Here is a 27,352-nt window from a genome sequence, read left to right on the forward strand (position 1 = left end):
GTTGGATGGTTTCGGCTGGGCAGACAGTGCTTGAGACTCAGCACTGAGAGGAGCTTGAAGCATCCAAGACGCGTCGATCCGGAAAGCGGCTCACTGCTTGTTTACGGTAAGCAACGCGGTTTGCCGAAGAGCAACATGGCAGAGCGGTGTTGACGTATTACTCCTGTATGCTGTCGAGATTGGTGCTCGAAGGTGCGGGGAAACCATGCATAACGATGCCACTGGGGAACGGCACGGCTGGCATATAACCGTAGGATCCGAGACCGAGGCATCGAGGCGAGACCGGACCATAGCAGGTGCTTGCTGAGGGGACAGGAAGTGCTTCAGATACACAATGCTGTTGAATCGAATTGCGGAGCGTGTTGAAGAGGAGATGTGGTGACGTTGGGAGCTTCTAATCGAGGGTTACGTTTACGGACGTAGAGCTTCTAATGCACGTGACCGTGCTTGACAATGTCGCGCCGACATACATGTACTCACAAGCCAGCCAGTGTGGCTTCGAGTTGCGCCGGATGCTTCTGAGCATAGAACGGCGTCTTTGGTCAATTGAGAAAAAGATCAGAGCTGCCGTCCGTAAACGTGACTGGAAAGATGAAGCACGACAAATTGACCTTGCAAGAAGAGTGCTGTATGCGCGTCAATTTCATTTACAGACAGTACTGCGTAACTTGATCCTTCAAAACATAGACTGTACATACCCTAGGGCCATCGCCATCAGCACGAGCACGTCAGCCCATGCTACGACGTCAATTGCGCACTCGTTCTCTGCGTAGTCCCACCTACAGTTATCTATCCCACATCACGCAGCCACTTCGGCAGACAGGCCATCACGAAGCAAAGCAACACTTGCTGTTCACGACAACCGCACCCCCAACGATCATGGCGACAGAGTCGACTCACTTCAACAACTGGCCCAATGCTGCTGGTGTAAGCTGAGACGGCCGCTAAGCCAGAGGTTTTCGCCACTAACCTTCAACACAGTTCCAAGTGGAAGCAGAACAACGTGAGCCCGTCGAGCTCAAAGTTACTGGAAAGTTCCCTTCTGCTGCCGCTGGTACACTTTTACGAACCGGTCCGTCATCATACAAGGCCGGCAAGATGCGGCTGTCGCATTGGTTCGATGGCTTCACCCAAGTATACCGCTTCCAGCTTATCGAGCAGCCGGACGGTAGCTGTAAAGTCATGTTCAACTCGAGACGGCAGGTCGACGCACAATTAGAGAAGGCTCGTCAGACTGGTCGACTCGAAGGCTTCACCTTTGGACAGAAACGCGACCCTTGCGTCGGCTTCTTTGGCAAGTTGAAAGCGATGTTCGAGCCCGGAACAGACGGCTTGCCGAACGAGTTGAACATCGGCGTGACTATACGTCCTTCCACACGCGGTGCTGACGGTGAGCTGGAAGCCAGAACTGACAGCGCCACATCCAAGATACTCGACTCGGAGACCTTGGAACCCATTGGGCTCTCCGATCAAACAAAACTTCATCCAGACCTTGTTGGCCCCTTGTCATGCGCGCATGCACAGTTGGATCCGGCCAATGGTGACAGCTACAACTACAATCTGCATCTCGGCCTTGTTGCAACGTACCGCGTATTCCGCACCAGTGCTCAGACAGGCGAGACAGATATCATTGCTACCTTTACCGGCGTGCCAAAATATGTGCACTCCTTCATGCTGACTGAGAATTATGTTGTTCTATGCCTTTGGACAGCTCAATATACGAGTCTCAAGCTGTTATGGGAGCGCAATTTACTCGATGCCATCAACCCTTTCGATCCTAAAGTCAAGGCTCAATGGTTCGTCATCGATCGCAAAGGTGGACGCGGGCTTGTGAAGCAATTCGAGAGCCCTGCCATGTTCTGTTTCCATACCATCAATGCGTTCGAGCAGACTCAGGGGAATGGCTCGACAGGAATCATTGCCGACCTTATCGAGTATCCTACGCTTGACGTCTTACACAAGCTGTATTACGACAATCTGGTCTCGAACTCTGCGGGCGCAAAAGCATGGGCAGGCACGACCCGTGGAGACCAAAGCAGACCGCGAATTGCGCGATACCATCTCTCGAACATCAGTAATGCTCAGTCTTGGAACGCAGCAAAAGACAAAGCCGTTGTCACAGAGCGCGTTGTCTACATCGATGGGAATGCCATTGGTGAGCTTCCAACCATGCACCCGGACTTTAAGACGAAGCAACACCGCTATGTATACGGCATCTGCGATCGTGGATTGTCTAGCTTCTCGGATGGTATCGCGAAGACGGACATGCAGACCCAGCAGACTACGTACTGGAGCCGGGACAAGCACACACCGGGTGAGGCTATCTTTGTGGTAGACCCTCGTCGCCCAGATCACGAGGACGGAGGATGGCTACTGAGCTGTGTCCTTGACGGCGAGCTAGGAACAAGCTACCTGCTTTGCCTTGATGCTGCTACGATGACCGAGGTCGCTAGGGCGGAGGGCGATGCTTCTTGGGGTATCGGTTTTCATGGTACACATGTTCCGGGCCGTCTGTAAACTACATGGAGCTTAGTGTCCGATGACCAGTGATTCCTTCCATGTCCCGGCTTGTGACGTGCCACTATCTGTGCCACACCTCGTGGTTTGCCGAAGCGCATCGCTTTTCATAGCGTCTTGGCAACGTTCCAACCTTGCAAGCGAGGCCTGGGATAGCGCGGTTAGAGCTCATCTACGCACGTGCCATTGCTTCTACCGCCATATCGGCGGCACACATTCACGGCTCGGGAGCATGGACGAAGCACAAAGTTGAGGAGCAGGATCGCTATTACATCAAGGGTGCTCAGCTGGATCGCTCCAGGGGTCTGCGCGTTGCGCAAGACTGGGTAGGTGACACATTGTGGGTGCGAAGACGGACAGCGCGAATCACCAGACTGCTGCTTCGCTTGAATGAATATAAGCTTCCGAGGACCAACAACACTCAAGCTTTTCAAGGTTCGACGTTCGCGGCTATACAACGGCTCACTATTGAGCAGAAAAAGTGCTGGAGGCTCCGAACGCCTCTCCCGCATGCTACCATGAACCGGGCCTCAGAACCCTGCCGTATGGACGGTGACAAAACGACCGTAGAGAGTGACCCGACTTCTCGTCCCAGATTGCATCCCACTGTACAGTATCCGTAGATCCGATTCGTTCCCGTGCCCGCATATGCTGTACCATTCCGATCATTACATCCATGCACAAGTGTGTCGGGTGCCCGTTCCCACCGTTTCGTACCTTGAGGAGTCTTGCATATTACATCACGTAGAGGAGATTCGTATCTGCGCAAATTTCATTAGGGCACATTCAATCGAGTTACGTTTCAACTTTGATGGCTGTCTGCGGCCTACCAAGCGGATGGCTGCAGCTCAACTGCGGCTTTTGTTCGTATTTGCCCGACAGCTCGTCACGAATACTGTTGAGGAGCTGGACGTAGCTCTGTTGCGGGTTCTTCTTAAGGGCGGCGATGAAGGCCCAGGACATGGCGCCTGTGGCTTGGCCGGCAATGTTCGCGTCGGATCTGTGAGACGGACAAGTTAGCAGTGGATCCTAGCCTGCAGTCGAGTAGTATTTGTCGTGTGTTAAGCAATCTTGGCGTGGTGGTGCCAACGTAACTCGTCGTCCCTACGCTAAGGAGCCGCCACAAAGGCTCTCCAAAGCGAAGGGACGCAGAGACATTACGTTGCACTATTACCACGCTTAATATACTGCCGGCCCTGCGCTTCCTGAAGCGCTAGTGGGTATCATATCGCCAAAAGTGGCATTTACGCAGCCATCAAATCCTCAGATCAGGATATTGCCTGCCATATCCCGATGAGGTACAAATGCGCTGCTCGAGGGCGAGTCGCACAGCTCCATCGAAGGAGGAGTGCATCCTTCCAATAACAATATCGGCGCCACGATCGAGTCGTGGCGCATGCTCAGGTAGTCGGATTCAGAAGGAAATGCAAAGTCAACGTACGATGTCTGAGAGTCCTTGCTTCCACTCCACATAATGACATCTGCCGGAGATGTCTTGGTGCGCATGTTCCGCTCGCGCACATCGTCGCCAGTCATGGCCTTCTTGACCAGGCCGGAAGCGGTGGAGAAGATGCCGCCAATATCGCCGCGAGCGTACGACGAAACGATGCTGAGAAGACCCTGTCCCGCTTCTTTGGCGAGGTTGGGTTCCTTAAGTACGCCCTGCGTGGAGTAGATGTATGGTAGATCAAGCGCCGAGCCGGAATGGCAGGAGTCAAAGATTGCTGTTAGCCGCACACCAGGTTGCAGCGGTTGGACCCTATCGTAGCGTTAGCTGGCCGCGTGTGTTGTGAGTTCGCGCACTTTGCAGCTTACAATAGGCGGTGCATCTCGTCATCCAGAATGTGTCCCGCTTGCCTGAAGTCAACAGGGTAGATGACCTCATCGTACCCGTCATCTTCATCGCCGTCTACATCGGCAGTCTGGCCACCGTGGCCGGAGTAATGGAAGAACAGCGAGTCGTTAGGCCGCGCTTCTTTGACGAGCCAGTGCATAGCGCGTAGTATATTCGCTTTGGTGGGCTGACTCATTGGATTCTGCTGATCGTCCGTTAAGATGACCATGTCCTCTCTCTTATACCCGAAATGCTCATTCAAGTACGTGGACATGTTCTTCACGTCGTTGATACATCCTCGCAGCTGTCCTCTTTGGCCGAAATAGTTGATGCCGATCAGCAGGGCTTTGCGGCGGCCAGTGCAGTTCGAGTACTGGAATTGGTAGCCGCTCGGCGCACCGTTGCCGAAGCTCTGCATTTGCTGAGGCGGTGGTGGAGGTCGGCCATACTCTGTATCGTGTCAGTATGCGCGCAGACACGAGCACATCGCGGTCATACGCTGTGGGGGAGGCTGCTGATAGCCATTAGGCTGGCCATATCCGTAGCCTTGCTGCGGCGGGGGTGTCTGTTGGTAGCCGCCGTAGTTTGACGGTGGAGGGCCACCGTACCCACCGTTGTAGGGCGGTTGAGGTGAAGGGCCGCTGTATGGACTGCGGGTGAATATGAGTAAGTGGATAACGCGCAAGAGATAGGAGCGGTAGAAGCATACGGATACTGTTGAGGCGGCGGGTACTGCTGAGGTGGAGGATATCCGTTGTATTGCTGTGGTGGATAGCCCTGGTCCTGGTTGTGGTAGCCTTGGCCTGGATAGAAAGACATCCCAACGGAGTCCGTAGCTAGGTAGTTATAGCTTCAGCTGAAGTGGATGCGCTGCTGGGTAGTTCTGAGGCGACTATGCGCCAAATGTTGATCACTTCTGTTTGAGGCAAACGACGCGGAATATATCTTCTCGATCCTCGCACGCGCTCTGTAAGCGAAGGTGGTATCACTATAGTATGATGCAGTGGTATCGGTGCGGAGAGGCTGTGTTGAGTGTGAGTGGACAGCAACGCTACTCTACGACGGTGGCGCGACGGCGTCAGTACTTTCAGGGTCGCGTCAAGCCCCCGTATCTCGCAGGCACAAACACAATCGGCCAAGCCTTCCCAGGGGTGCAGATGGTGTAGGACAGTAGCGCTGTAGGGCTCACCCAGGCAGCATGCACGTCGAAGTTTGACACTTCGGGGTGGGGGTCAGAGGTCCGAGCGTCATCTGCTGCAGGGGTGCGAGGACCTTGGGCTCGTTGAAGGATCCAATCCGCGCTCTAGACGGTGATCACGCCGATCACTCTGGGCATTTCAGAACGACTTCACCTCATACACAAGCGCCGATTGTTTGACTACAACATGCATACTCTGTCATCTTAACAAGGTATATCGGCTGTGCAAGCATACCGATCACCTACTGAAGCCATCCCGGCACACGCGCTGGCCCGATTCTGTGGCGCTTTGGCCGGACTCTCCGAATTCATTTGCCCTGCCGTGACGGCCTCGCATGCACACCAAAACCCCATGCCCCTTGCGCAGCTGCAGTCAAGCTTTTCCTGTGCCGTCTTTGGTGTACTGCCCACGTGTGGACCCACATTCTTTCTCAGGTTATAACCTCACCGCTCCCGATCTTGCAGAGTACCAATATCACAGTACCCAGCTAAGCTTTCCACTGTACGTGACTTTGCAGGTGGAAGCCACAGCGCCTCACGGGCCATACCGCGATGAAGAACAGTGGCTTGCGCTGCCAGCAGCATTGCACGCATGTTGTTAAATGCCCTACAGTCTCTGCCATCGTGCATGGCCTTGGCAGAGACTGCAAACTGCAAGGTACCGCACCTGAGCGGGACTTGCGAGGTGACCTGCAACGGCCCGCCAGAACAATTGTGCCAAACAATACCCCGCTCTTCTATGGTCGAGCGCCGCACCAGATCGATTGCTCCAAGCTTCTCGATGCAGCTATCCCAAGGTTCCGTCCTAACAGCAACAAGCGATACTACCTCACAACGCTGTGCACATGACCATGGCATGGCTCGTCTTCCAAGCTTCGGTCATATTACAGCCATTGACTACGAGCTACTGCAATGATGTCGCTCATCGAGATCAAGGCGTGGTAGAGCCCTATGCATGGCTGCGCCCCTAGTGGTCCTCGCTTGTGAAAGCTTCGCGTCCACTCCGGAGAATACCAGCCGCAGCTGCAATCATGCTTAACCCAATACGGTTGCTGTAAAGAATAGCGTCCCGCCTCCACAAGGCAGTAGACCTCTTCTGGTATACTGTTACATGCAAATGCCTGCCCGCAACGTGGCATGCCGCGAGCGAGTAGCGTACCACGCCGACGACATGCAAGCAAATCGAGGTGCAGCATACTCCGGCAACTCCTTGTCCATGATCTTCAACAAGGCCAAAATAGTTCGCATGCGCTTCCAGGTTCGCAGTGCAGTCGTGTTAACAGGGTGACGGCAGGCAAGAACAAACCCTCTGGCAGAACCATGAAGCCTGCTTGACACTCCAAGGAAACAGCACTATGTCCTATTGAGTAGGTATAGCCTCCCCACGTACAGACTTCAGCTCTATCTTCTGCCTATCGAGCTTTCCACCTCACCCGGCCGATCCAATTGGCCCATTTCTGCACATCGTCTCTCTCCATCAAAAGCTCCACGCTATATAGCTCACGCGCTAGCTCCTCGTTCGTCGCAACTTGATGCACGTAAGAGTGACACGCTCGGCAGAGCCACGCAACCTTGTTCAACTCCCAGTCTTTGTGCCAGCCACGTTTGACGGCTTTGGCGTGCATCTGTCTAGGGATCAGGTGATGGTATGTCCTACAAGCGAAAGCGGCAGTGTCAACACAGGTGTATGATGCATCTCAGCCAAGCTTCGTGCGGCTGAAGGACAAGTATGGGCAACTACGCAGGTGGCGCACACTTACAGCGGTAGGTGCTCTCGGCCACAGATCTCGCAGCCGTCAGGGCGTGTGGCTGTGAGGGCGGGAGTATACTCTGGAGGCGCCGATGTGGTGGTGTTGATGTAACTCTCCAGCACAGGCTCAAGGAAGCGATCAAGATTGCTGACGTCTGGGTCAATGAGGCCGTAGGTATGGAGGGAGTCTGCTACTGTTGGTGGCAGGTGCTCGATTACGGACTCCAAAAGTGTCGACTCTAGTGGAGTCGAGTACTTCTCTTTCAGGGAAGGGTCATCCTGGATGGCTGCGAATGACAAGGTCCGCAAGTCTGACGGCAGGGAGAGGAAGAGTTCCTCGGCCAGATACTGGACGTCGTCAACCGAGATCGAGGAAGCTTTGTTCGGTTCATCACACCTCGATGAAGTCGCTCAGCTCGCCAGCATCGCTGCCGTCCGGATCCTCGCCATCACCATTAGACACTCTGGCAACTGGCTTGATCTCTTTCTTCCTGCCTTTGACGGCTCGTCGACGCGGACCTTTGCTCGGAGCAAGCTTGGCAATGACAGTGGTGCCTAAGCTATCTCGAAAAGCGTCGAGGCTGACGACCTCGTTGTCATGAATCATGCCTAAATACACGCAATTACTAGATGCGATGATTCGAACACAACATTCAAGTTGCCACTATCAAGCGCTTTATGCTCTTGTCGATGGCCTGCGGTGTCCGTGAGCAGCGTACGCCCTAGCCAGTACATCTGCGCCGTTCGTTGGCCATCATAGAACCATATAGAATGCTTCGTGTGACTGATCGTAAGGTTTGACGTCTACGAGAGTATTTGCTTGACCTTAGTCTGGCTGACTGACGCTTTGAAAGTCGTCCGGTCTCCGCCTACAAGTGTCGATCTCCCGTCTCTGCATGTGGAGCACCCAAACTCACAATACCCATTACATCACTTTCAACAAACTCTCTTCGCTCCAAGTCGAATGTCATTGGATACCGTAGCAGCCTGACAATGAAGGCAGGCGGTGCCATGAAAACACAAGACTAAGCTATCACTCTCATTTCCTGTTATTTCCACCATGTAGAAGCACGATAGGAACCGCAGAATCGTGCTTGCATTTGATGGTTATGGTACTCTCCTTTCGACTGAATCCATTGCCAGGAAGCTAGCGTCACATATCGGTGAAGAGAAAGCAAACACGGTGGCCACAACATGGCGGAAGTATCAACTCGAGTACACATGGCGCATGAACAGCATGGGTATGGCACACCTGCACCCTAAGAGTCAGAGGCTGATCGGCGTGTGCAGGCCAATACGAAGACTTCTCCACCCTCACACGCCGTTCCCTCAAGCATGCTCTGTCTGAATCGTCCTGCTATCTTAGTGGAGGACAGACGGATGAACTGATGCAAGCCTATGATTCGCTCTCATGCTTTCCGGACGTCGAGCAAACGCTCGAATCGCTCAAGACCGCACCGGATCTTCGCGCTGTCGTCTTCTCAAACGGAACACATGAGATGGTATCAAGCAGCGTGCAGAATTCGCCGGATCTGTCTCCGCATGCCGACGTTTTCGACGACATCATCGTAGTGGAGGAAGTGCGGAAGTTCAAGCCAGCGCCTGAAGTCTATAGCCGTCTGGCTAGGAAGGTAGGAAAGGATCCACAAAGTGAAGAGCAGATGAAGGAAATTTGGCTGGTATCTGGCAATCCCTTCGATGTCGTTGGTGCGAGAGCTGTGGGCATGAATGCCGTGTGGGTAGACAGAGCGGGAACTGGGTGGCAGGACTCGCTTGTTGAAGGCGAGAAGGGGAGGCCTACCGAGGTGGTGAAGAGTCTCGACCAGGTCGTTGCGACGGTGATGAGCTCGCAGAGCGACAAGCTGACCGAGCAGTGGCGGGAGATGCATCGGGAGAGGAACACATGAAGCGACCCGACTCGAGGCATGAGGGATAAGCAGGTATCGATGTCGCCAAGCAGACACCTGAAGAGCTCCGAAATGAAGGGTCGCTCCTTCTAATTCTCTCGGACTCGGAAACTCCGTCCCTTCCATGTATGGCTCCATTTGCCAGGTGTTCGCTCTCACTTTCACTGCAGCTCAACAACAGCCTGAATGTTTCCAACCACGGCGACTTCAACCTCGCACGTCAGAGCGAGCACCAAGGTGTTCGCCATTGCAGAGCTCAGAGCACCAGATCCTGCATCAACTTGTTAAGCCTCAGCCGGATCAACCTTTTACGGCGGTATCTGAAGCTCAGACTAGTCAACCAAGCTTTCAAAGCAACTTTCGACAACAGCCACCTCATACAACGTTTTACGCTCAATCTCTATATCGGCTTATGGCGCGCTAAGTGGACAGGCCGGCGGAGCCATGCTGATGCCAGCCCGCTAGAGGCATCTTGCACGAACTACGACTCTCGATGCTCGAGCCTGACTTCAGAAGGACCACCTCGAAGCCAATAGAGGGAGGCGGCATTCTCAACCTGACCATTAGAGGCCCACTCGAACTATTAATGACGTGAGCTTCAGAGTTTAGGCAGGCTCATATTGGTTGGACGAACGTGCCCGTTAGCTCTTTCCGTGACATCTCCGGACATCCCATCCTCAATATGGAGGTCATTGGATCTTCCCACAGCTATCATGAACGCATTTTGGTGGGATGTGACCATATTCGCAAAGGGCTTGCGAATATGGTGGTTGATGGCAACACTACCTTGGGGAAGCTGTACCTGACGCTGTATGAAGCGCTACAAGCCGCGAATGGCAAATCAAAACTTCCTCCATCCTCTTGAGCCTCACGGCGTGGATATTGCAGCAGTCGCATTTGCACGCTGCCGGGACGAAGCTATGGAGTGATAGACGGCGTGCAGAGTTCCAAGTAGGAGCAAGTCAACGGATGATGGTGCCGCTGGCGGAATGGGCCACAAAACAAGTATCGACAAGTTGTTGGGCCTGTGTGGTTTTGCCATGATTTTCGGGAAATCTTCAATGATCCAGTCGAAAACAATGCCGTATGAACATGCAACCTACGTCATGAAGCCGACATCCTACCAACCGCTGGCAATATGCGGGTATCAAGGGCTTGAGCGCAGTACAGCGACCCATTCTTCGTCGCATCTAAGCCTCCCGTTTTTGTAGATTGGCGCTTTAGCTAGCAAACAGCTGACTTTGCACTCACTGATCACCGTTGCTTGCCTTATTCCGCCGAATTCACAATGTTGTAATTGTGCCTTTTATTTATACAGCTGTCCGAAACTGCAGCGAGGAGGATCTCGCAATACCAGAGTGAGAAATAATCGAACTCCTTCATCCTATCCAGTTTCTGCCTTATGAGCGACAGCGGCTCGAAAGTATTGTAGCTCTCAGATAGGTCAGCCTTGGCTGGAAACGAAGATTGATCTAAACACCAGTATCCAACAAGATCTCCTGAATTTTCATGCTCGCTGCCTCAGTATCGAGAATGGCGGTATAACACTTCGGAGACCGCTTCAGAAAAGCAGGGCTAGCACAGACTTTAGCGGAAATTTGAGTTGTCACCGCTCACTGCCTCACGAGGGCCGCCGCTCTGTATAACAGAATCCCAGACCGTGCAAGTTAAGGTCGACGAAGTTCAATCGCCTCTCCACGCCCTTCCAGCGTTCGTCAATGCTAATCCGCACGGGATGAATCAAACTCTTGGATCGTTTGGTGGCGTAGGTAGCGACACACATAATTCGCGACTCCAAGACACGTGGCGGACACTCTGGAAGGAATCGGGTGGGAAAGACGGGGTTACCAGTCAGTGGGAATATGTCCGTAGGGGCTGTGTATGGCGCTCTTGGTGGTCTCTCTTTGCAGGACGCTACGGGAAAGCTCGGGCTTGTGACCTGGCATCACTTGCAAAGCCAGTGATGTCTGGTTCGGACGGGTGAGGGTTGGCTGAGCTGCTGTCGACCGTCTCGTCCATGTCGGACTGCCGCCTTGTGATATTATGGCCAGGGAGGTTCCGGGCGCATTGAAAGTACCAAGGCGCTTCCTCACGACTTCTTGAATGAAACTGCGTTGAGAAGCCTGCCATACATGCGATTAGAACTCAGCCAGTGGATTGATTGTCCGCACAAGTCCAGCTGCCTCCACTGCCAGCATCTGATTTGATCGCAACTCCACTCGCATAGAGCCCGATGCCGCAGATTGCAGCGCCAAGGCAGAAGATAAGTGAATTGGCCACCGTCAAGCTCGTCTTCCTCCAGTTCTTGAACCACTGACCGTGATTGATGTACAGCCACAGCACGCCCTTGGAAACAGTCAGTTATCACACTTTCACAATCCTTGATAAACCTCAAACGCACCGAAAGGCCGTATGTGAACCACGAAGCGAACAGCGACGAGATCAGTGACAACAGGTCGTTAAACACCGGGATGCTCTCTGCGATGATCCATGCGATGACCCAGAGGCAGAGCACAATACCGACCCATGAGCCAACTGCAAGCCAGGTGCGCTTGGACATGTGCTTGGTGCCGCGGAAGATGCGCACGTAGATGTACTTTGCTGCGACATGGGCGTAAATGATGCCAGCAATAATGATCTGTAAGCTACATTAGCTATTTCCACAAACGAGGGTGACCAAATTCAAAGCCTACCGTCGGCAATGCGATGCCATATGCAACCCTTTTCACAACATTGTTCGCCGAACCAAGCGCGGGCGACTTGACATCTGGACCCGTATAACGGTACACTACGAGTGCGACGATGATGTACAGGGTGATATCCCAAGCTTGTAGGAAGATCAGGGCTCTCGGGAAGTCCTTTGGATTCTTCAGCTCGGATATGAAGGAGAAGAACGCCACGTGTCCTGCGTAGGCGAAGATAATGTTCGTCACACTCGCAAACGCCGAGGCGAAACCCGTCTTCACGGTGGCGTGCACGACTGGGTCTGGTTGTTCAATGCCAACTCCGATCATGGTAACCATAACGGCACTGAAGATGGAGATGAATGCTTGTCCCTGAGTCAGTCTTGCAGTGTAGCTGGAGGGGCGAGCTGCAGGACTTACATGCAATAGACATATATGAGACCTTCTTCAGTGTTCTGGGCAATGAGCAAATGCACAGTATGACGAGACCGATGATGCCCCAAACAATAGTGCAGGTCGCATGCCCAGTGATAGCATTCATGGCAATAGTGAAAGTCAAGACGTGGCTTCCCATGGTGAAGATGAGGAAGATCACCTGAGCCGCACCCAGAACCTCTCGGCCAATAGGTCCCATGAGAACCTCACCAACATCAGCCATATTGTGTACGCCGGGATAGACGAGCTTGAACTGATACATCGTGTAACCCGTGTATGTCGCGATGAGACCGAGGCTCACAATCAAGATAAGACCAGGTACCAAGCCAATGCTTGCGAGGACAGACGGCAATGACAGGATACCCAGCGATATCGTCTCCGCGATCATAACCATCGCCGCCTGCCACCAGGACATCGTGCGGTATTTGATCTCTGCATCGCTCTCGTCCCCGAATGGGTCCTCTTTGTCGAACGTGCTGAGACGCCGGTTGCCGTCGTGGTAGGTGCGGCTATGCTGTGATGTCTGCTTCTCGATGTCTGCCTGGTGTGCACGCTGGCCTTCTGAAGCATCTTCGTACGAAGGCATGTACGAGCCGTCGTAGGAGTCCTTCTTGTCGTCCTCCATGACTGTGGTGAATCCCAGGTCGTAGCTTTCGAATCACTCAAGCAATGCGAAAGTCCCTGGAGGACAGATGATGAGGATGGATTTGCAGAAGACAGTAAGAAGGGGAAGCAATAGCGGAAAGCACCTTACCTGCTTGTGAAGCATTGTCGCACATCGCGCGGTGAGCGACATGGTGATCAACAGCGCGTGGTGAAGCTGCAGAAGCATCGTCATCCGCACCGGTAGCCCGCAGGGATCGCCGCCGTGCCTACCGCATTGAGACCATGAAACGAGAACCGGGCGTTCTCCGCTTAACAGATCGTGTGCCCTTTCTGCGATGCTGCCGTACCCATACCGTCGCAGCACGTTGGGGGCGCGAATCCTTTGATAGCGAACATTGACTTGTCATACAACTGTCATACATCTACCCCCGTCTTCCTGTGATCTGTACACTCTGCTGAGAGGTGCAGACGGAGGGACTTGACATGCGGACAATGTACGTACGACAAAATGAGCAAATACGTTTCGTCTTCAATATGATTGGAAGGCACATCGTTAGCGACACTTAACCGGTACAGATGGTATCACAATATCATGAAAGCCGGGAGTCCCTTCGCCATGCAGCCAACAGTCACCCACAGCCTATCATATTCACCTGCTAGATGCCCGTCCAATGACAAAGGTAACCACAATGACCACGCCCAACACCACAAGCGCACCGGGCAGCAGCATCTCATTCGGCACACCCTGAATGATCTGCTCCTGCTGCTTCGGCTGCGCAGACTTCTTTTCCTTGCGCCTTTCTGTGACGTTAGGCATGTCTTCCTCATCTTCCTCCTCATCTACCCGCTTGCGCTGCCTAATCGCGCTCTCCGGTGGCGTTGGGGGATTAGCAGCATACACCGGCTGCGGCTCCACCGTAGCAGTCATCGCTGGCTTCTCCGGATCGTGCACGAAGAGATCCACCTTGTCCTTGCCCGCCTGACGAGCCAAAGTAATCGCTTCGAGCAAATCCGCGTCGGTGGTTAAAGAGACAGTATCGCCCTCATTGTCCATATAACTCAACGCAAAACCCGTATAGCTCAACCGGCCGTCTTCGAAGCTGGGCATACCGCCGATACTATCGACTTCAGCCCCCAGCTTCTCGGCCACAACAGCGATGAGCTCAGCTAGACCAGCGGAAGCCACGACCTGAAGCCGGTGCACTCGGCCGCCCGGAGCCTTGAATTTGAAGGTAAACGGTGTATCCTCGACTGCGCCAGCAAGGGCGGAGTGCTCGTCCAGTTCCGGGACGCCATTGTGGGAAGCGGAGTCGCCAGGCAGGACGCTATCAAGACGGTCCATGCCTGGCCGTTGGCCATGTTCTGGCGACATCATTGCCGAGCGGCCGTCTTGAGTGTGCGCGGCGTGACTGCCGCCTTCGCCGGACATCATGGACTCGGTGTCGCCTTGGTCCATGGACATCCAGAATTTGTTCCAGGCGGGACCTTCGCTGTCGCCTGTAGACATGCTGTTGATCTGAAGAATGTCAGCACCCAAATATCGTTCTATCTCGACATGGATGAGAACGTACCTGGTCAAGCGTGGCGTAGGTGAGCTTCAGCACATCAACCATGCCCACAATCTCATCATTCTCCTTGTTCATAACAGGAAGATTGAGATAGTGCCCGTCATGCATCTTGCGCAACGCCTGCTGGATACTCATGTCCAAGGGCGCGAAATCCGGATGCGGCGTCATCACGCGTACGACGCTGCAATTCGCTGGGTCCAGCCCGGCAGCAATGACTCGCAACACAACGTCCTTCGATGTAAAGATACCAGTGATCTGCCCTTGATCCTGAACCAATACAGCTGTAGTGTGGTTCTCCTTCATCAGCTGCGCGGCCTCCCGCACGCTTGTTCGCACGGAAACAGTTGTGGGAGGCAGTCCGTTCAATACAGACTCTAGCGTTGGTCCAGACATGCGTTGCCGCACCGCCTCCACGTACTGAATGATCTGTTGCGGCTGGCTGGAACCAAGTTCCGCCTGTACGCCCTCCAAAGCATCATACAGTTTCTTCGATGAGCTGTACGCCCGCTCAAGCTTCTCCATGGCATCGTAGAAACACTTCGTAATATCAAGGATGCCGGAGATGTCATGATTCTCATCCATCACCGGCAGATGCCTGAACCCTTTGCGCACCATCAAGTCCAACGCATCGGTCGCACTCGTATCCGTCTTCGCACATAGTGGGTTCTTGGTCATGATCTCCGCGATAGTGACGTTGTTTGCCTTTAATCCTGCTCCCACCACGCGGAAAGCAAGGTCCTTGGCTGTGAAAATACCGGCAATACGATCATCGTCGTCGGTGACCAGCACGCAGTCCTCCCGCTTCGCGGCCATCAACTGAGCGGCTTCCGTGACGGTTGTGTTGGGCTTGATCTGTAGTGCTTGGTTCGGCTTGAGGGCCAGCACCGTGCCAGGTGGCGCTTTGCGCGTCTGGCGTGCACGACCTGCGGCGCCGCGCTTCTTGTTCAGGTCCTTCTCGAGCTTGTTGCGGATTGCCTGGTGCGAGTTAGCCTACAATGCTTGCTGATGTTGTACCCAATTCGTTCTTATGGTGATTGCGTACTTCATCTCGCTTTGTCTGCTTAGCTCTACTTGCGCTCAACGAGGTGTTGGCATCGCTGACTTGGGTCTCAAGCTTCGGCCTGGGAATTGGGATGTTCGATGGGCTGTCAGAGTAACCTGCTTGCGAGCGAGCCGTCTTGGGCGTGCCTCTGAAGGTGCCAGTGGACGACATAGCGACGAAGCCACGCAGTGTACCTCCAATTGCGTTGTAATGGTTAAACCAATAAATGTCGTTCCTATCAAGGGGACCAGCTCGACTCGCGTAAACAGACGCTCGCTCAGCCTTGCTGGAAAGCGCGCTTGAGGGTCTCGGAAGCAACAATCCGATGCGGAAATGTACCGCTCCTGTTCGCCTTAGGCGACAATCTTGGCAAAACTCACACACGCTCCCAATTCAAGCCGACGTCGACAGTCACTCATATCCAGTGTTTGGACCACCATTCCGTCGACAGCAATAGTATCAGCAGGTCAAGAGCACTTGCTGATATCACACACTCCACATCGCCAAGATGGTTAAGAAGCGGGCGTCCAAGTACGATCACAGAATGAAGCCAAAGAGCAGCAAGAAAGACATAGCATACTAACGGGGCGTTAATAGCGGACGTAACAAGAAGGGCCGTGGCCACGTGAAGCCGATCAGATGCTCCAACTGCTCAAGATGTACACCCAAGGATAAGGCGATCAAGAGATTCACAATCAGGAATATGGTTGAGTCAGCTGCTATCCGTAAGTCTACACTCATATACCCAAGCGTAGATGGGCAAGCATGGATGAGGATTGGCTGAACAAATGGGATCTGGCAGGTGATATCTCCGATGCCTCAGTATTTGCGGAATACGCAGTACCGAAGATGTACCTGAAGCTGCAGTACTGCGTTTCGTGTGCTATCCACGGCAAGATCGTTCGGTAAGAAAGTCTCGGCATGGAGTCGTCTATACAGACGCAGTCATTGATGTTGAGGATAGTGTCCGCTCGCGCGAAGGTCGTCGCAACCGTGCCCCGCCGCCGAGAGTGAGGTACAACAAGGATGGCAAGAAGATCAACCCACAGGTTGCGGCCGGTGGCGGCGCGCCGAAGGCTCCTGGTGCCCAGGCGTAATGGGTGTCAAGATGATGTGGCGTTTGAGGATGGCGGTCTTTAGCGCGGTCTGTGAGATACCAACCTGCCTCCAGAAATGCGAGTGGGATGCATTCTCGCAGTGTTAACCAGCAAATGCATCAACCGCGTCACCGTGACCGCTTTAGCAGGCAGGACTGGCGGTATGCAAACAAATTAATGAGCAAAGCTCATCTCAATCGACATCTGGATCTTCATCGCAGGAGCCGTCAGTGTGTATGCGGACGAGCGTGTATGGTGGCGGCTTTGAGCGTTATAAACGCACGCTTCAACATCGTACCTAATCTATCCGCTTCTTCGCCTCAACAGCATCCTCGACAGCCTTGCCATCCGCTTTCGCTGCGTCAACAGTGCCTGCACCATCGTCCCAGTCCTCTTCATTCTCGTCCCAGTTGTCCAGCTCTTCGCTAACATTAGTCTCTTTGATCGGTGCTCCTGCTGCAGCCTGCCCATTCGCATCCGCCGGCACACCACCCGTCTCCTGCTCCGCCAAACTACCTCTCCCCACACCTTCACCAAGCTCCACATCCGCCTCTCCGCCCTCCTCGTCCGCGTCTTCTCCAGGTACAATATCGTAGTGCTTGTTCTTCCTTCTCCGCTCCAGCATGCGCTTGTGGTACCACGCACATAGTACTAGCGCGAGAGCAGAGCCTAAGACGTTGGCGAGGATGTCGAAGGGGTCGAAGGCGCGGCCGTTGGGTAGTAAGGCTTGTGCGACTTCGGAGCCGATGCCGAGCGCTGCCGTGCAGATGAGGAGGGTGAGGTGGATGACGCGGCGGCGGGACGTTTCCAGGATCCAATAGAACGTGAGCTGTACGTATAAAGACCGTTAGTACATTGTGTGGGATAGTAACATGATATGGCTGCCTTGCGCAAGGGAGGTCGGACATACGGTTAGCAGGAAGAAGGTGATGAAGTGTAGACCCTTGTCGCTCTGGCCATACGAAGGGATCTTTTGTGTGGACAGGCCAAGGTAGGCAGAAGCGAGGACCAGGACTCCGAAGGCGGCTTGACGACAATGTCAGCAAGCTTGCGAATGTGAGCTTCTGCGGCGCACTGTTTGCGCCGGCGCTGGACTTACCCGCAAAGGGCTGGCGAATGTGTATTGAGGGCATTGATTCACTAACACAATGTTCTGCGCCGCTTCAATGACATTTTCAATCATCGGCAGAGTTCCATGATCGTGGTTATGTGAGCAAACAATAAACAAGATGTGGTGATGGAGAGGTCAAGGTCCGAGGAAGGGCACAGGTCGGCAAGCCGAAGCCCGACAGTGCAGCGCTGCAAGCCCACTAACGGTCCTGACCTCCGCGCATGCGCAACGACATCAGAGCGAGAGCCATCGCCCAACACCACCACATCACCGCACATTTCCATCAAACAATTGACGAATCCATCAAATTGGCGCGCCGACGATTCTGATGACACCCACATCTCCCGACTGGACCGCGACGTGGGAGGAATCAGGTGCCGCGGAGGTGGAGGGGCAGGACCAGCGCAGCTACTCGGCGGCGGGATGACCTCGACGCCCCAGCGAGGACTCTCCAACGGCTATCCATCGCGCCCCCTCCCCAATGGCCTCCATACCCCATTGTCCCGTCGGCAGGCGAGTTTGACCCGCAATGGCGCGGTTATTGGTGGCGGGCTGGGCGCGGCATCGGCCGCGGGTGAAGATGAGGAACGGGAGGAAGATGCTACGCATGCGTTATTGGGCCAGCGGTGGGCAGATGCTGAGGAAAGGATCGCGACGCTGTTTGACCGTGATGGGAGGATATTGAAGCGGAGAAAGAAGGCGGCAAGTCTGACTGCAATTAATGGTCCTGCTGTTGCAGCGGAGAGTGCCAAGACTTCCGCTCCGCCCAAGAAAGCTGCGCGACAGGTTGACGACGATTACGGAGATAGCGACGATGAGGATGAGGACAGTATAGCGGAGAAGGATACCCCGCTTAAGGCGAAAGGAAAGGCTGCTCTTGCCAATGGCTTGCTGCCGCATGCTGTTCAGTCGCCTGCACCCGCTGTCCAGCTTACTGCCGTCCGGTCGAACACTACCTTGTCCTCTGGACATGCCAAGTCATCGGAGGAAGTACGCAAGCAACTGGAGGAGGACAAGAAGGCTGCTGCCGATGCTGCAAAGCGCAGTTTCCAGACCATGTTCTACACATGGGAGAACGACCGGGATGCCATGCTGGAACAGCAGAAACTTGACGAGCTCGATCGCGAAGTCGAGAACGAGACTTCTGCTGGTAATGATGGTACTGGTGCTGGTGCTTCATCTGTGGCCAACCATGGCACGCTTGGCAGTGCCGACCTGGGCGCATCAAGCCTGACACTCAAGCATCTTATCGCGCGCATCGACGCGAAACGGCATCTGGTTCAAGCGTCCGACAACCAGCTTCGTACCCTCATCTCCGAAGTACGCAAGGGGCGCTCCAAGTGGGCGTCCGAAGATCGCGTTGGTCAAGAGGAGCTCTACGAGGCCGCCGAGAAAGTGCTTATGGAGCTCAAAGCGCAGACCGAGTATGCGCAACCATTCCTCAACCGCGTCATCAAGCGTGACGCACCCGACTACTTCCAAATCATTAAGCACCCCATGGACATCGGTACTATGCTGAAGAAGCTCAAGACAATGGCGTACAAGTCCAAGCGCGAGTTCGTGGATGATCTGAACCTCATCTGGTCGAACTGTCTGAAGTACAATTCCAATCCGGATCATCCGTTTCGGAAAAAGGCGCTCTACATGCGCAAGGAGACCGACAAACTCACGCAGCTTATTCCAGAGATCACCGTCCGCGACCGCGCGGAGGTGGAAGCCGAGGAACGTAAGATGAATATGGCTGACGCCGACGAAAGCGACGAGGAAGATGACGCGCCGCTCGCTTCTCGTGGGCGTAAGGCGCCGAAGAAGGGTGTTAAGGGCGCACCGTCTTCAGCACGCAAAGCACCGAGCGTGGCGGTCGACGAAACAGACTCGCCTGCGCCGCCGGATGTCAAGCCATTGATGCATGCATCGACGTCGCATCTGCGGAACGAATTTCTGCGAGCGGACTCCGAGACGCAAGATGCAAGCTCTGCCGGCTTCTCAACGCCTCCGCCGGGTACAGCTACGCCGCTGGTGAATGGCGTGCATGGCGTAGGTAGTCAACCGGACGTCATGGAAGTGGATGGCTTTGGCGGGCAACAGTCCGTTCTTAACGCGCCGCAAGACGATCCGGACGAGGATGACACCGAGTTCAAGACGTGGAAGCAGGTCACGAAGAAGGATCGAGCGATTGCAGCGACTGAACGAAACCGACTGTTTCAGGGCGAGCGAGGCGAAAGGCTTAACATCGATGAACCGGCACTCTTGCGAAGCAAAGCTGCGATGCGTAGATGGATGCGACAGCAGAAGATGCTGCAGTCGCAAAAAGGTGATGCGGAGTCTGATGCTCATGACGACGCAGACGCGGCCGACTCCTCCGCCCTAACCGGAGAGACTCTCGCAGAAGGCATTGAAAAAGATGAAGACTCCACGCTGCCGGACTACTACAACCCTCTCTCTGCCATTCCCAATCTGCAGGAGCGGTGGATGTGGACGACCGACTCGGCAGGCCATGCAATCCAGCAATCCGAGAAATGGCTCCGCATGCACCCTCGTGAGCGCTTCGTCTCATCGTCTTCTTCCGGCGGCACTGGTGGCAGCATCTTGACCCGCAAAATGGAAGCCAACATGAGGCAAATGCAGGAAACACGTAAAGTGTGCTCCAAGATCAGCTTGGTCAAGCAGATGCAATTGCAAGGCCAGACGTACCAGAACCAGTTCCAGAGATACGAACCCCAGCCGTTTGTGGAACAGGACATTGGCACCGTCGTCGTGAGCGAGGAAGGCCCGCTTATTGCGCCCTGGCTTAACCGCGCGGCGCTGCAGAGGTCCGTTGGCAAGATCTTCTACCATGCGGGGTTTGAGGACTTTCAGCCGAGTGCGTTGGATGCGGCGGTGGACTTGGCTGGGGAGTACTTTGGCAAGCTCGTTGAGGGATTCAAGGTTTATAGAGAGCAGCCGAAGCGGATGGTTGAGGGAGAGAAGGCAGTGGGCAAGTTTAGCTTCGAAGAGCAGGTACTGCATACGTTGCAGGAAGGTGGGTTGGATCTGGAGAACTTGGAAGGCTATGTCAAGGATGAGGTGGATCGGTTGGGCACGAAGTTGGGCGTGGTGCATGAGAGGATGAAGGGCCACCTAGCTGACTTGCTCGTACGTACCAGCCCTAGCCTTGTGAATGATCATTACTGACTTGTTACTTTAGCGACCCGCCCTCGGCGACCACGCAGGCGCAGACGGCGTCGGCGCCTTCCAAGACGGCAGCGAACAATTTGTCGGTGGCGACTTCGCCGAAGACCTTGACGAAGACTTCTTCGGCTTCCGCGAACTCGGTCTCGCGGCCGAATTCGGCCTCGAAAATCTGTCCGTCCCTCTCCATTTACTTCAAAACCGCATGCAGAGCGCCTTCCAAGCCCAACATCAAGGCCCTACGACAAGCACTGGCCTTATCTTCCCGCCGCCCGAGCCTTACGAGGCTATCTCGAGCGAGAATCTGGGCGAGATGGTCGGCATTGCGCAGGACTTCTTCCGGGCCCGACTACGCACTGCGGGCGTCAAGGGCGATGAAGGGGTGGTTCGGTTGGTGGAGGACGAAGAGTTACCGTTGAAACAGCGGTTTCCGAAGCCCAGGTTGCCGCCTACGGGTAAAATCTCGAGTCCGCGAAAACGGCCTATTCGGGAGCAGCAGCAGGCGGCGAAGAAGAAGCGGAAGTTGGATGTGGAGGGGAGGGCGGAGGTGAGGTTGGGGGGCCTGGGCAAGCCGGTGGGCGCGTTGAAGTTGAAGATGCCGCCGGAGAATGGTGTGGTGGAGGAGCCAGGGAAGGGTGAGACTGGTACTGCTGCGGCTATGATTAGTCCGGAGAGTATTGCGGGAAATTAAGGGCATGTTGAGTGCTGATGTGGACATGACGGATTGGTAGGAGACGCGCGTCCACCAAGTACATGTACGTGGTGTCGGATAACCAGCAATCACGGATCGCGTTGCGGGGGGTGGTGAGGAGAGTGTGAGGTGAAAGTGGATGGCCGGTGGGAAGACCGGCTGGTTGATGCTTTTTTCAAGATGCTGACGGGGAGGCTATCGTTCTCTTGGATGTTGATAATGTCGGGATCAGGCGTTGCGGGTTTCGAAAGATGAAAAAGACAGGACTGACTATACCCTGGATTCGAAGACAGAATTATAGTATGTGCGTTTCTTTAAGGCGATAGGCACCTAATGACCTGCATTTCTAGGAGATGAGGGTAGTACGCGCGTGGGACTTGTATGAGATTTGTATAGCGAGCGCCTTGCGCTCTTGGAATGACCTATGATTGTAATGCTACATCAACCACCCAAATCAAGAACAATTTGGTTGCAGCGTAAAGTCGTAATGGCGGTTGTAGCCAACTATTACAGCGTTATGCGGGTTGGGAATATGCCATGAACAATGACCAGATTACCAGATAACTATCTATCCCAAGTAAGGGCGCCAAACGCCTGCGGTAGCACATGGCGGTTACAGCCGCCCATCGACACTCTATGGGCTTAAGAGAGCGCTGCATACTACAGCCTACCAACCACTGATCCAAAAGCCTGTCTCCTACCGCCTGCAGCCGTTGTGGCCGCCACAGCCATCTACTGACACCTTACGCGCTTGGGATGGCACCACCTAGGTTCAGGGGAGAGCCGGTACCGCGCCCGCATCTGCTCATCAGTCAACACCAACCGCGGTGTAACCGACTTCCCAATCCCATTCACCCCATTCAAGCTCCGCTGGCCCCGCAGGTCCGTTCTCGGCAGCCGGACCTCAGTAGTGGGAACAGTATTCCACTCCATTCCCATCTCCTCCTTCACCTCCCGCTGCTCCCGCTTGCGCTTCCTCGCCTCCCGCGCCTCGCGCCTTTGGAGCTTACAGAGTTTCCATACCGACTCCCCTGCTCCGATGAAAGCGCCGCGGAGTGCCGTGGCCCTTGCGGCACCGTCTGGAAGGTGCGGGTCTTCGAGATAGTCGGCGCATTTGTCAACATCTGGGATGGCGGCTTGCCAGCGGTCGCAGAGCTCGCGAACGGTGTCTCGCGTTGGTATCTCTGCGAGAGGTGGTGTCGGGGTGTTGGAGGGTTCTCGCTTGGTTTTGGAGGCCGGAACCGGGGGTTCATCTTCGGGCTCGATCTTAATGGTGGTACACGTGTTGCTATTCCCGACGCGATGGACCAACATTGTGCTGCTTTGGTGGTGCCGGGTCGTTTTGATGTAGGGCTGTGGTTCTGGGAATGGGGTAGTAGCAGGTCGGGACGAGAGTCTGTGGTGAGGTTGGCTTTGGTATCGTTTGTTTGCAGTATGTATTGCTTGGTGGGTTGCAGTTGCGATGAGATGAAGAGTAGCCTCTTAAGTAGTATTTTTGCCAGGAAACACAGATGGTAAGCCATAGCTGGATCGAGTATGTGATTACAGTAAAGCCAAATTCGATTTCCGAAGCTCACCTTCGCCTCCTATGTCTGTCGTCGAGTGTTTCTAGGCTTACCGCGGTATTGCCATATGTAGACATTCACTGACAAGCAAAGAAGAGACATCTGAGACGGGTGAATCGCATCGTTGAAACCACTAAAACATCTATTCAGCATCAGTACGCCATCGCTAAGCAGAATGTACGTAAGACATAGTCGGGCTCATCTGCGACGTTGTCCGCTCTAAATACCCTTGATCGCCACCGTCCGCTCACTCTCCAGCTTCTGCGTGTTGCGATCCTTCTCCTCCTTCTTGCAGTCCTCAAGACCGGGGCAGTTGTGCGACTCCAGCATGCGATGCTTGCCACAGAAGTGCCCCTGGCAGAAGCCACAGTCACCCACTATCCTCTGCGCCGCGTCCTTGCAATCCTTGGCACCGCATCGGATCTTCTTCGGTGCACCACCACGGAGTGGTAATGCCATGTGAAGCGTGCTGTCCTGGGTGACATTGCATGCCGTCAGGCGCTCTGATAGCGATAGGTGCTTGCCAGCGTAGACTATCCGAAGGTCGGTCTCTGGGATGTTCGTGCGGAGGGCGCACAGGGCACGAAGAGTACCGACGGATGTCGATTGAGGGATGGTGATTGGGAAAGCTGTGCCGAATTAGCAGGACTCTCTCGACAAGTCCTACGCTGTAAACTTACTGTCTCCAGCAACCGTCTTGACGAAGATCTGCATCGTCTCCTCGGGCTCTACGGATGAACCACGTGAGCTCACGGAGGAGATGCTAGAGATACTGTTGGAGCGCATGTTGGCGACTGATATCGCTGTTTCTCTTCTAGATGGCGAGGCGTAGGTGCTGAAGCAGGCGGTGCAGATGGTCGCGTGAGGTGGTACGGCGGTTAATCGAAGGGGCGAGGGAGATTGCAGAAGATAAGGCGGATGTCGTAGGAAACGCTGTTGGAGTGATAGAGATGGCAATTGTCACCCAATAAGCGGGAAGCGGAGGGTGTTGTGTGGAAGCAGGTAGACTTCCGAGTGACGGCGGAGCCTTGCTTGATTGATAACGCCGTGGCCTCAGTCGTCAGTCACACGCACACGATCTCACCCGCCGGGCACCTCGGCCGTGGCGTTACGTGTCGCATCTGATTCGTGCATCTACTACCGCGCACTTGGTCCTGCGCTAGGCTGCGGCTGGTGCGTTGGGCTAATTACAGGAACGGGCGGACCTTATTCCTCGTTTCCATAACTCTTTTTGCTGGCAGGTGAACTTACATGGGTAAGCGACGGGCCAGAGTCCTTCGATATGCACTGAAAGAGATGGCTGCCCAGCCAATACGTTGATATGCTTAGATTTGGGGTGCTTTTCGACGGCACCCAGGCGTTGAGGCTGCCAGCTACGTGTCGGGCCTTCATGCAATCCCAACCGCCCGACCAAGCAGCTACAGGCTAGAGCACTCCGTGATGTCTTGGTTGAACATGGTTACACGAGCACTCTCAGACTCATCGACATTGGGCTGCCGTTAAGGCTATACCAGCATCCGCGGTGTAACACATCACCTGACACAGGCTTCGCGCTCGAACCTGAAGGCTCTTCTTCGGAGGCTTTCTGACACATTAGCTTTGTTCGAGGATCGAGCTGCCGTCGAAATGAATACCTTCCACGTACTGATTATGGTATGCTCTTCGTCAACGCACGTGTGGCCGCTCCACGGTAGGGTGTTAGTGCTGCGGCTTTCTGGCCTGACCAGTGTTTTCAATGCTGCTGTGGCTGACAACCTTACCGTTTCCCAGGTCCCATTGAGCGTCTTGGACTGAGCGACTGGGTGAGGATCAAGCATGAAAACTGGCCCTCACGACGACGCTTAGGCGAGCAGAGATGAAGTCGAGTTTGAGCACATTCCGCGGCAATACAGTAGAGACCCAATAGCACATGGCCGGTAAGCGTGTTTTCATTCCATCCACTCTTGGCACGTTGAGCCGTACCACATCAGAAGAGGTCTTGCACGCGGTGCAAACGCTCTCTGATGTGTGATCTAACACCGTCCATTGTCACCATCTGAATACTGTTCCCTCCTTTTTCACGGTTACGAGCTCTCCTTTTGGGATCACTAGCACGTGTATCGTGTCATACCCCTGGAGCAGGCCGACAGCAAAATGTATTGGCGTGATGCCGTAGCCACATCGCTCGCGTCTGCGAGCTTGCTAGCAGCTGTCCATGGCCAAGTGGTTACAGTTACCGAGTATGCGAGCATGTGTAGCGCAGTATACAGGACCGTGCATCCTACGGCAACTGTGCAACCTGTGCCATGGACGGACGCGGATGCGAACAGCGGCTTGCCCTTTGTGTTGCAGATCACAGGGAGCTCGTACTCCAGGACGAAGCGACAGACACCCGGTGCAACATGGCTCATGGCGAACGGTAACACGACGGCAGACAGCACGATGGCGCAGCAGTATCGAATATCGAATTCGCAGCTCCAAGGCGTTAACGGAGGTTACATGTCTACCCTACCGTATACAGAGAACGAACCATTCGCTCTGGCAAGCATGCCTGCGGCGATTAGTACTACGTTCAGCGTACAGGGTGGCGTTTTATATTGGAACAATTCGGACTTTAACAATTTTCAAGGCGGCTCGGCAGAGTTCTACAAGAACCCATCGACTACCTTAGTGAACGCGCAGATCATTGCGTGGTTTTCTGGAAGTTATGGCGCTGAGTGGGAACGTGTTGCGCTTATGGCTATGCCATGTAAGTGGCCTCCGGCTCTTTGAACGTACTTGTGCTGACTGACTACAGCGTCTTCCATTGGCATATCGTCGAATGCATCGCAATCAACATCTGTCGCAACCAATACCATTCTTGATAGCTCTTCGACTCCGGTACCGAGTGATTACACCTCTCAAAACGGACTATGTGGCGCCTTGAACGGCGACTGGACCTGCACTGACTCCGGCTTCGGAGACTGCTGTAGCCAGTATGGCGTATGCGGAACTTCAACCGACTACTGCAATACAGGATGTCAAGCTCAGTATGGTCAGTGCAATCCAGTGTACCAAAGCTCGAACGGCCCGGGATCATCCAGCACCATGGCAACGCCGACAGGCACATCTCCGGCGAGCTCCCTTTCGCAGAACGGGCTGTGCGGCGCTGATAACGGCGGCTGGATATGCGCTGGCTCAGGCTGGGGGGACTGTTGCAGCTCGTATGGCTATTGCGGTACTAGCAACGCTTACTGTGGAAGCGGGTGTCAGTCAGACTTCGGCGACTGCTCTCCGCCAAGCTCTTCCACGTCCCAGCCATCGCAACCAGAACAGATTACCAGTTACAGCACGTCCTTTGCGAGAGGTGCGGTCGTGCCCACTACGACAGCGACGCCAGTAGGGTACTCATCTGGTTCTAGTGGAAGTAGTCCGTCAACGGTGTCTCCGTACACGGCGCCAATATCATCAGTACAGCCGCAGTATGGGTCGAGCACTTCAGTTCATGATGCAGCCAGCTCCGTCACTTCCAGTCCGCCGGCAGCGGTAACACCGGCATCAGACTTGGGATGTAACTCCACCGCGCAAAGCTACAACTATATCGACCCGTCCACCGGGAGTCAGTACCAAGTACAATGTAACACCACCTACTCCGGTGGCATCTGCGACACGCTCTCAGAGCCGGACATGGCATCTTGTCTGAACGCCTGTTCAACGGACGTCAACTGCGAGGCTGTTGGCTTCGATTCCGACAGCAATACCTGCTATGAGTACTGCAGTGAGGTCCAAGGCGGTGGCGGCTCGTTCACGCCGAATGTACAATTCGCACACCTGCAGAAACGTGCGGTGGTGGTGAACGGCGTGACGTATACCTACGCGGTCACGACATCGTATGCCACGCCTTCAACCAGCACGATGGCTAGCAGCACTTCGAGCAGCATGGTCTACACAGCGTCTGTGGCAAGCAGCAGCAGCTCCTCCAGCAACACGCCCGCTGTTTCTACGCCGCCCTCGAGTAATCCTGCCGCTCATTCCACGTCGTCATCTACGGCAACAATGACAGGATCTTCCTCATCGTCGTTCGCGACGATGGCTTCCTCATCCACATCGTCAGCGCCCGGCACGATCTCGATCTCGACGTCTTCGCCAGGCGTAACGGCTTTATCAACGTCGTCCACGATGCACAACCCCACCACTACAACCACCAAGACAAAGACA

At 54.6% G+C, this 27,352-nt stretch overlaps 14 protein-coding genes across 14 annotated transcripts; 7 read left to right on the forward strand and 7 right to left on the reverse strand.

The window, feature by feature from the left end:
* Positions 1–879: 879 nt before the first annotated feature.
* Positions 880–2,517, forward strand: BAUCODRAFT_63561 (uncharacterized protein; the record flags this gene model as incomplete). The annotated part of the gene is made up of 2 exons (XM_007674569.1): positions 880–927; positions 982–2,517. 2 exons carry the CDS (start codon positions 880–882, stop codon positions 2,515–2,517), a joined length of 1,584 nt encoding a protein of 527 aa, XP_007672759.1.
* A 795-nt stretch (positions 2,518–3,312) lies between these two features.
* BAUCODRAFT_145553 (uncharacterized protein) lies at positions 3,313–5,170 on the reverse strand (the record flags this gene model as incomplete). Its single annotated transcript, XM_007674570.1, has 5 exons — positions 3,313–3,517; positions 3,959–4,276; positions 4,333–4,801; positions 4,850–5,001; positions 5,061–5,170. The coding sequence occupies 5 exons, from the start codon at positions 5,168–5,170 to the stop codon at positions 3,313–3,315; spliced, it is 1,254 nt and encodes a 417-aa protein (XP_007672760.1).
* Positions 5,171–5,769: 599 nt separating this feature from the next.
* On the reverse strand, positions 5,770–6,547 carry BAUCODRAFT_371843 (uncharacterized protein). Its single transcript, XM_007674571.1, has one exon. The coding sequence runs from the start codon at positions 6,405–6,407 to the stop codon at positions 5,994–5,996; it is 414 nt and encodes a 137-aa protein (XP_007672761.1). The 5' UTR covers positions 6,408–6,547; the 3' UTR covers positions 5,770–5,993.
* On the reverse strand, positions 6,548–7,906 carry BAUCODRAFT_572530 (uncharacterized protein; the record flags this gene model as incomplete). Its single annotated transcript, XM_007674572.1, has 3 exons — positions 6,548–7,202; positions 7,310–7,647; positions 7,697–7,906. The coding sequence occupies 3 exons, from the start codon at positions 7,904–7,906 to the stop codon at positions 6,962–6,964; spliced, it is 789 nt and encodes a 262-aa protein (XP_007672762.1). The 3' UTR covers positions 6,548–6,961.
* Positions 7,907–8,536: 630 nt separating this feature from the next.
* On the forward strand, positions 8,537–9,206 carry BAUCODRAFT_119809 (uncharacterized protein; the record flags this gene model as incomplete). Its single annotated transcript, XM_007674573.1, has 2 exons — positions 8,537–8,540; positions 8,590–9,206. 2 exons carry the CDS (start codon positions 8,537–8,539, stop codon positions 9,204–9,206), a joined length of 621 nt encoding a protein of 206 aa, XP_007672763.1.
* A 2,145-nt stretch (positions 9,207–11,351) lies between these two features.
* BAUCODRAFT_64323 (uncharacterized protein) lies at positions 11,352–12,911 on the reverse strand (the record flags this gene model as incomplete). The annotated part of the gene is made up of 4 exons (XM_007674574.1): positions 11,352–11,552; positions 11,608–11,844; positions 11,900–12,255; positions 12,311–12,911. The coding sequence occupies 4 exons, from the start codon at positions 12,909–12,911 to the stop codon at positions 11,352–11,354; spliced, it is 1,395 nt and encodes a 464-aa protein (XP_007672764.1).
* Positions 12,912–13,448: 537 nt separating this feature from the next.
* On the reverse strand, positions 13,449–15,813 carry BAUCODRAFT_30741 (uncharacterized protein). The gene is made up of 3 exons (XM_007674575.1): positions 15,542–15,813; positions 14,503–15,474; positions 13,449–14,447 (listed from the first exon to the last, which is right to left on the reverse strand). The coding sequence occupies exons 1-3, from the start codon at positions 15,710–15,712 to the stop codon at positions 13,581–13,583; spliced, it is 2,010 nt and encodes a 669-aa protein (XP_007672765.1). The 5' UTR covers positions 15,713–15,813; the 3' UTR covers positions 13,449–13,580.
* A 236-nt stretch (positions 15,814–16,049) lies between these two features.
* Positions 16,050–16,775, forward strand: BAUCODRAFT_119812 (uncharacterized protein; the record flags this gene model as incomplete). Its single annotated transcript, XM_007674576.1, has 5 exons — positions 16,050–16,072; positions 16,139–16,266; positions 16,344–16,446; positions 16,506–16,600; positions 16,750–16,775. 5 exons carry the CDS (start codon positions 16,050–16,052, stop codon positions 16,773–16,775), a joined length of 375 nt encoding a protein of 124 aa, XP_007672766.1.
* Positions 16,776–16,936: 161 nt separating this feature from the next.
* BAUCODRAFT_119813 (uncharacterized protein) lies at positions 16,937–17,771 on the reverse strand (the record flags this gene model as incomplete). Its single annotated transcript, XM_007674577.1, has 3 exons — positions 16,937–17,467; positions 17,549–17,664; positions 17,738–17,771. The coding sequence occupies 3 exons, from the start codon at positions 17,769–17,771 to the stop codon at positions 16,937–16,939; spliced, it is 681 nt and encodes a 226-aa protein (XP_007672767.1).
* Positions 17,772–17,906: 135 nt separating this feature from the next.
* On the forward strand, positions 17,907–22,088 carry BAUCODRAFT_84039 (uncharacterized protein). Its single transcript, XM_007674578.1, has 2 exons — positions 17,907–20,884; positions 20,937–22,088. Exons 1-2 carry the CDS (start codon positions 18,173–18,175, stop codon positions 21,609–21,611), a joined length of 3,387 nt encoding a protein of 1,128 aa, XP_007672768.1. The 5' UTR covers positions 17,907–18,172; the 3' UTR covers positions 21,612–22,088.
* Positions 22,089–22,173: 85 nt separating this feature from the next.
* Positions 22,174–23,338, forward strand: BAUCODRAFT_372035 (uncharacterized protein). The gene has a single exon (XM_007674579.1). The coding sequence runs from the start codon at positions 22,368–22,370 to the stop codon at positions 23,127–23,129; it is 762 nt and encodes a 253-aa protein (XP_007672769.1). The 5' UTR covers positions 22,174–22,367; the 3' UTR covers positions 23,130–23,338.
* A 57-nt stretch (positions 23,339–23,395) lies between these two features.
* On the reverse strand, positions 23,396–23,962 carry BAUCODRAFT_62708 (uncharacterized protein; the record flags this gene model as incomplete). Its single annotated transcript, XM_007674580.1, has 2 exons — positions 23,396–23,805; positions 23,857–23,962. The coding sequence occupies 2 exons, from the start codon at positions 23,960–23,962 to the stop codon at positions 23,396–23,398; spliced, it is 516 nt and encodes a 171-aa protein (XP_007672770.1).
* Positions 23,963–25,151: 1,189 nt separating this feature from the next.
* BAUCODRAFT_372041 (uncharacterized protein) lies at positions 25,152–26,084 on the forward strand. Its single transcript, XM_007674581.1, has one exon. The coding sequence runs from the start codon at positions 25,310–25,312 to the stop codon at positions 25,925–25,927; it is 618 nt and encodes a 205-aa protein (XP_007672771.1). The 5' UTR covers positions 25,152–25,309; the 3' UTR covers positions 25,928–26,084.
* A 185-nt stretch (positions 26,085–26,269) lies between these two features.
* BAUCODRAFT_57616 (carbohydrate-binding module family 18 protein) lies at positions 26,270–26,428 on the forward strand (the record flags this gene model as incomplete). Its single annotated transcript, XM_007674582.1, has 1 exon — positions 26,270–26,428. A coding segment is annotated over one exon (159 nt), but the record flags the coding sequence as incomplete, so codon positions are not given.
* Between the last annotated feature and the right edge of the window lie 924 nt (positions 26,429–27,352).

The sequence above is a fragment of the Baudoinia panamericana genome (genome assembly GCF_000338955.1).
Source record: "Baudoinia panamericana UAMH 10762 unplaced genomic scaffold BAUCOscaffold_2, whole genome shotgun sequence".
NCBI lineage: Eukaryota > Fungi > Ascomycota > Dothideomycetes > Mycosphaerellales > Teratosphaeriaceae > Baudoinia > Baudoinia panamericana.

Excerpts from the sequence above, each read along its gene's own strand:
- BAUCODRAFT_371843 (XM_007674571.1), bottom strand. The coding sequence starts at position 6,407 with ATGCCATGGTCATGTGCACAGCGTTGTGAGGTAGTATCGCTTGTTGCT.
- BAUCODRAFT_30741 (XM_007674575.1), bottom strand. The coding sequence starts at position 15,712 with ATGTCGTCCACTGGCACCTTCAGAGGCACGCCCAAGACGGCTCGCTCG. Across the intron at positions 15,475-15,541 it reads AGCAGACAAAGCGAGATGAA|GCAATCCGCAACAAGCTCGA; the intron begins GTACGCAATCAC and ends AACTCGCACCAG. Across the intron at positions 14,448-14,502 it reads CCTACGCCACGCTTGACCAG|ATCAACAGCATGTCTACAGG; the intron begins GTACGTTCTCAT and ends GACATTCTTCAG.
- BAUCODRAFT_84039 (XM_007674578.1), top strand. The coding sequence starts at position 18,173 with ATGACCTCGACGCCCCAGCGAGGACTCTCCAACGGCTATCCATCGCGC. Across the intron at positions 20,885-20,936 it reads GCCACCTAGCTGACTTGCTC|CGACCCGCCCTCGGCGACCA; the intron begins GTACGTACCAGC and ends TTGTTACTTTAG.
- BAUCODRAFT_372035 (XM_007674579.1), top strand. The coding sequence starts at position 22,368 with ATGGCACCACCTAGGTTCAGGGGAGAGCCGGTACCGCGCCCGCATCTG.
- BAUCODRAFT_372041 (XM_007674581.1), top strand. The coding sequence starts at position 25,310 with ATGTATTGGCGTGATGCCGTAGCCACATCGCTCGCGTCTGCGAGCTTG.